Source organism: Oncorhynchus keta, chromosome 10 (assembly GCF_023373465.1).
Source record: "Oncorhynchus keta strain PuntledgeMale-10-30-2019 chromosome 10, Oket_V2, whole genome shotgun sequence".
Lineage (NCBI taxonomy): Eukaryota > Metazoa > Chordata > Actinopteri > Salmoniformes > Salmonidae > Oncorhynchus > Oncorhynchus keta.
The window spans coordinates 64,685,906-64,692,351 of record NC_068430.1 but is presented as its reverse complement, the minus strand read 5'-3'; the positions used below and the strand labels follow the sequence as shown (position 1 = coordinate 64,692,351).

General features: G+C 40.7%; 1 protein-coding gene across 6 annotated transcripts in view; it reads right to left on the bottom strand.

Moving 5' to 3' along the window:
- Nucleotides 1–857: 857 nt before the first annotated feature.
- LOC118389207 (E3 ubiquitin-protein ligase SMURF2-like) overlaps nt 858–6,446 on the bottom strand; it is an 87,957-nt gene continuing 82,368 nt past the window's right edge. For all 6 annotated transcript variants that reach the window (XM_035779041.2, XM_052527604.1, XM_035779044.2 and 3 more), the window contains exons 19-20: nt 3,982–4,057; nt 858–3,530 (exon numbers count right to left, since the gene is read on the bottom strand). In XM_035779041.2, coding sequence (XP_035634934.2) covers nt 3,431–3,530; nt 3,982–4,057 — 176 coding nt within the window. In that variant the 3' untranslated portion in view covers nt 858–3,430. The remainder of the gene's footprint in view (nt 3,531–3,981; nt 4,058–6,446) is intronic.

The following is a 6,446-nucleotide window of genomic DNA, read 5'->3' as shown; positions in this document are numbered from 1 at the left end:
AGGGAGCACAAAGGTTACATTTGACGCAACTTTCCTTGTCATCCAATTTGGTTTGCGTATAAATCCCTACAATAAAGATTCAGCATTTCATACTTTGCTGTAGGAAAGGTGCATAAATAGCCCTGCCTGTCATGTCAGTTTCCTGCCATGACTAGATTCACATTAATCGCCAAGTAAAATAGATCTATAACTGTCATTTATCCTATATTTACAATCCCCTTATCCAAACGGATTACTCATTGACCTAGCTTGTATCCATAGGTCTTATCAGTTGATTTAATGACATGAGGATTGTCATATCAGCAAAATAAGGTTTTTCCACTTGAAACCGGCAGGTTCTCTTGACATTATTCATGGTTGTGTATAAATGTGGTGGAATTAATTCAAGGTCAGAATATGGAGTGTCTGTAGACATAAGCAGCCACACCTCCATTAAAAAAAAAAATTGCCTACCTTGCTGTCACTGGCATTTCCCCCATGCTTAAGTTCAAGATTAGAAAGAAAAGTGCATTAAAATAGGAATAAAGTTTATTTTACCCACGCTAAACTCAAGTCTAAATTTCCCCTGTGAGAACATCACTTGTCAAGGCCACTCTGGTAGCTGATCGGGCCCAGTTTCCCAAGAGCATGTGAAGGCTAAGTTCATGATGCTTTTGGGAAATGAGCCCTGGTGAAAGCCATCTTAAAGACCTTCCACTCCATTGTTTTCACCTGTCATGTATTTTCAAATCATGGGAGATGAGAATGATTTTGAAATTGAGAGCCTACATGGTAAATAACTGACCCTCAAATTGTGTGCAACTTGTCTTACCAATTCCCATTTTATGAGACCTAGTTAAGAAAAAAAACATACTTCATTCTATGAAACATTATGCTGTGAGTTTCAAACAGCATAGAGTTTATTGCTTGTTTTCTGCAAGGGTACAAGAGGTTTATAATTTCCGCTTTTATTTTTCTTATTTACAGTGTCAGTTGAAGCTCACAGAGCAGCTGATGTGAAAAAACTATGAACACACTAATAAATACAACAGACTGAAAAATGAGAAATAAAAACATGTTAACATTTCAGACAAAAGTTTAGCAAATTTAATCAGAAGAAAACTAATTTACACACACAATACTTCCATACACATAGAATAAAGGAAAGTGGGTTTTACACCATGTGAGAAATTGCACCGGTCAGCGACAGAGTCGCAGGGCTCGGCTGGCAAAGCATGCTACGAGAAGCAACCGTCCATATGGTCTGATCTATTATCCAGAAACAACTCCACCTCATAAGACTGAGTGAAAGTCAATTATGGTTAGACGTAGATAGCAGAAAACAGTACTGTATGTGTGCATATGAGCTTTATGTGTGCATATCTATACGCGTATATATCTACATAAAAAGTCAATCAGTCCATTAACTATTTAGTAAATAGATGGAAGTTGCTGATTATAACGAAAATCACAAGTCTGCGTGTGCAAAAATGTCTGGTTGTTTTATGCATTTTATTCATTTTCTGTAAAATTAAAAAAAGGTTGCTTGTGATCCACCACATTAACAATATCTTATACTGTACAAAAGCACAATTTCAGGATACTTGATAATTGTCTATCTGAAGAGAATCTGCTTTACCTTTGAACACACTGGACTGGGTCTATTTTATTTTGCATGTACGCAAGGTGAATACAGTCCATGGTCATAGTCCACGTCCATTGCTATTAAACAGGCAGCATAAAATCAAAAAAACATTCAACAGAATTTTTTCGCATGTCAACACTCATTTTGCTCAGAAGGGACAAAATAATAGCAAATAAATATTGTTTTAAAAAAGTCCATTCATGCAAGGGTTGTGGTAGAGGCTCTATTAGGGTCATGTCTAGATGGTATACAGCATGTCAAACGGTGATTCTTCTATGCATTTCAGCAAACCCTAACCTTAACCTACTTCTCATAACCTGCTACGTTAATTCTCCTAAACCTACGAAACGTCCATTTTGACAAAAGCTGTATCCCTTTTAGACAAAGACCTCTAGTAGGGAGAGCGCTCTAGTCCCAACCTCACTCTTAGTGGCCAAAAGGTTATGCACTCAGCTCTCATTCAAGGAGAGGGTCACGGGTTTGACCTGACAACGGCTTCCATAACCAGAAGATACTCCCCCCCCCCTTTCACAGGTCAGCCTCACAAAGAGAGATGACTTCACCTGAGAATACAGAGGTCTGTGATAACACCAACATGCTAGCAAGTAAATTAATAGAAAGAGGAACAAGCCACATACAAAATAGGTATGTATTTGTACACATATATACTCAAAATTACAGGTTGATATACTTTTTTTGTATCTGTATATTTCCGTTGAATGCTGTATGGTTGGAATAAAATGTGGAATATTCATTTGAACTTAATATGAAGAAAGCATGTCCTTTGTTGCCCTTCAGTTTGTAAAGTGCTCTAGAGTGGCAACGGGGGGAAAAAAACATCCTGCCATCTTAGGTTGGATGTCACTTTGAAAACACTGACATCTTCCATGAATTGCTTTCAACTAGCCTGGTCCCTGGGAAAGAGTTCCCACTCACTAGACAACGACGCACTTTGAGGGTTTGTTAAGGAATTTCAATGTTGTGATTTATTAGGTACAGTGTGCTATAGTGGTGTTTAGCGTTAAGTTCAACTCACCAAAGCGCAACAGGTCTACTCTGTGTAGCTGGACGGGGTTAGGTGTTCAGGTTAGCATGTCCATTAGCTTTTGATGTCAAGAGGTGGCAGGAAGTTAGCTGTGTGAGATGGTATTGGTCATCAGTAAGACCTAGTTTCTCCTGGTTAGCTCATGGTCAGGAACCCCCCCCGGCCCTAGTCATCTACTCAGCGTGGACCTTCATATTTCTCTCTCCCAGACCAAAGTCAACAATAACTTCTTTAAAATACTCTCGTTGCAGTCTGGACCTTGGTATTCGATCGCACCAGACGACCCACAACAAAAGAAATGTGCTTTCACGGAACGCACATACTAGGGACCAGAGTTTTCTTCGGTTAGGAAAAACTCCTGGTCCAACACAAAACGGGTTGTTCTGTGGATTTCACCGTTATGACATACAAACTATTACAAAAAGAAAACAAAAAAACTCAATAAAAGCTGGCATTCTCGCAGGGTTTCAAGGTAAGTAATCGTCACTCGTCTGTAGCAGCTGAAAAAGGAAGTGATATTTCTAAAAAATAATGCGGTGAGAGAGGAGTGTTCCCGTGTGGTCTGCCTCTCAGTCGGTCTTCATATTGTCCTGGGGGACTGGGCAGAAAGGGGTGTGGTCACAATCCTCATGGGCGTGCCTGAATGTTGCAGGGTTCCCGTGGTGACAGCAGAGTCTATAGTCTTGCTGAGCTGACCTTACAAAATACACACACATTGACACACACACACACGCATACACACTTCCCCACTGATGTGTCACTCATTCCACCGCAAAGCCACACGTCTCCTCGATGGCTGTCAGCAGCTTATCGTACAGCTTGTCATATTGCTCGTAGGCGGGAACGTCAATCCGGTTAAAGCTGGACAGTGGGAAAGGGGGACAGAGAGGGAAAGGGGGACAGAGGGGGAGAGAAAGTTTGGAAGAGAGAGGAGTACATGTTTTGCTTTAGTAGACAGTTTTGAAGCACCTTTATAACCTTCCCTATCGATGAATGAATGACATGTCACCAGTTAGTGAGCCATCCCTCATGGGATGAATTGACGCCAACAAACATTACAATAATTCACTGTGATAATTCTATCTTTAAACTGTTCTCCATACAAAACATTGGATTTGGACATGCATTGAAAACCGGTAATATCATATGAGTTGGGGGATTGGTAACCCTTTTCACAGCACGTCTTCACCTCATTGACAGGTCATTGTAATTAAGAATATGTTGTTAATTGACTAACCTGTATAAAAAGGTTAAATGTGTGGAGAAGCAGTCTTGTAGCAGTGTGTCGAAGTGGAACTTTAACTGTACTCACCAGGTGTGGGCTTTGGGTAGATTGTTGGTGTTGGCATCGATCTGGTGGATGGTGAACAGTCTGGGCCCCGCGGCACCTGGAGGGTCAGGGTCAGGGTCACACACACACACACACACACACACACACACACACACACACACACACACACACACACACACACACACACAGAGAGAGAAAAAGAGTCAGCATAAATTCTCAGGCTGTCCATCATTATATTTCTCTACACACAGACAGACAGTTCAGGACAGTTGACCAGTTGAACTCAGTGTTTAGAACGTGAACAAACATGGCTGCTGTTTTAACGCAACACTGGGTGTATATTTTATATACTGTATATTTTCGTTCAGAAAGCCAGCTGGGTTGGCCTCAGACACAGGCAGGCGCACACACACACAGACAGACACGGCTTGAACAGAAAGAACAACTCTCCAACACGCACACTCAGAAACACACACAGCTGCACTCTGAGGTCTTCTGTTCCCCCAGGGCTTCCTGTCTGTCTGGATTTAACTAAACCCACTGGTCGACCACGACACTGTCATGAAGAAGGGGTCACCTCAGGCAGTCTGAGAGACTCAGTGTTTTCCACTAGCGTCGCCTGTCGGCTACATAACCAGTTAAACTCACTTTCAGCCCGGTACTTTTTCCCACTTAAATGAATTAAGCTACTTATTTTTGTTGTTGTTTACAATTCGCAAGACAGAAAATGTATTAAAAATATATTCTAGCAATCTATTGATAGGACAAGTGCCTGTCAGTCACAAAGTGAGCAATGACAAGAAAGCCTGCTCGTTTGATAATCTGCTTTCTGTTCCGCCTCCCGGTACCTGGGTGTCTGTGTTGTGTACACTGTGGTTGCAGTCAAATTTATTTACACAAAGGGAGCGCGCCTGATGCTCTCATCGTCTATGAGTCAATTTGCACGTCCCATATAAATGTGGTAACGATGAGTCGAAACCCACTTAGCCTATTGTTTCTGGGCACATTCATTTATTTTCTTTCGTGTGTTTCATATGCAGCCACCAAGTGCTAGAGCACAGGCTTACTGAGCCGTTCATTTGGCTCCCTAACTTGCATAGCTGTAGCCTTTATGGTGATAATCTGCAGATAAATTATGAAAACAATCGATGAAGATGGTGAATCCTATTCACTGCAGGTACAATTGGTAGGGTAGTGGAGAGATAGCCTCACTCTGCTCCAAAATATAATAAAAGAAAAGAGATTGAATTGTTTTAAAAGCTAATGACACTTCCAGTGACTTCAGAAAGAATTCACACCCCTTGACTTTTGACACATTTTGTTGTGTTACAGCCTGAACTTTGTGTAACTGGCCTACACACAATACCACAAAATGTCAGAGGATTTGGAAAAATTAATTATTAAAATATTAAAGCCGAAATATCTTGATTCAATAAGTATTCAGCCCCTTTGTTATGGCAAGCCTAAATAAGTTCAGGTGTAAAAATGTGCTTAAGTCATACATAATATGTTGCATGGATGATGTTTGAATGACTACCTCATCTCTGTACCCCACACATACAGTGGGGAGAACAAGTATTTGATACACTGCCGATTTTGCAGGTTTTCCTACTTATAAAGCATGTAGAGGTCTGTCATTTTCTATCATAGGTACACTTCAACTGTGAGAGACTGAATCTAAAACAAAAATCCAGAAAATCACATTGTATGATTTTTAAGAAATTAATTAGCATTTTATTGCATGACATAAGTATTTGATCACCTACCAACCAGTAAGAATTCCAGCTCTCACAGACCTGTTAGTTTTTCTTTAAGAAGCCCTCCTGTTCTCCACTCATTACCTGTATTAACTGCACCTGTTTGAACTCGTTATCTGTATCATAGACACCTGTCCACACACTCAATCAAACAGACTACAACCTCTCCACAATGGCCCAGTCATGACAAAGATACAGTCGTTCTTCCTAACTCAGTTGCCGAGGAGGAAGGAAACCGCTCAGGGATTTTACCATGAGGCCAATGGTGACTTTAAAACGGTTAGAGTTTAATGCTGGATTAGGAGAAAACTGAGGATGTATCAACAACATTGCAGCTACTCCACAATACTAACCTAATTGACAGAGTGAAAAGGAAGAAGCCTGTACAGAATAAAAAATATTCCAAAACATGCATCCTGTTTTCAATAAGGCACTAAAGTAAAAACTGCAAAAAATGTGGCAAATAAATTCACTTTATGTCCTGATTACATAGCGTTATGTTTGGGGCAAATCCAACATCTCTGAATACCACTTCACATTTTCAAGAATGGTGGTGGCTGCATCATGTTATGGGTATACTTGTAATCAGCAAGGACTAGGGAGTCTTGCCGATGCACAGGCAAGATGCTAGAGGAAAACCTGGTTTAGTTTGCTTTCTACCAGATACCGGGAGATGAACTCACCTTTCAGCGGGACAATAACCTAAAACAAGGCCAAATCTACACTGGA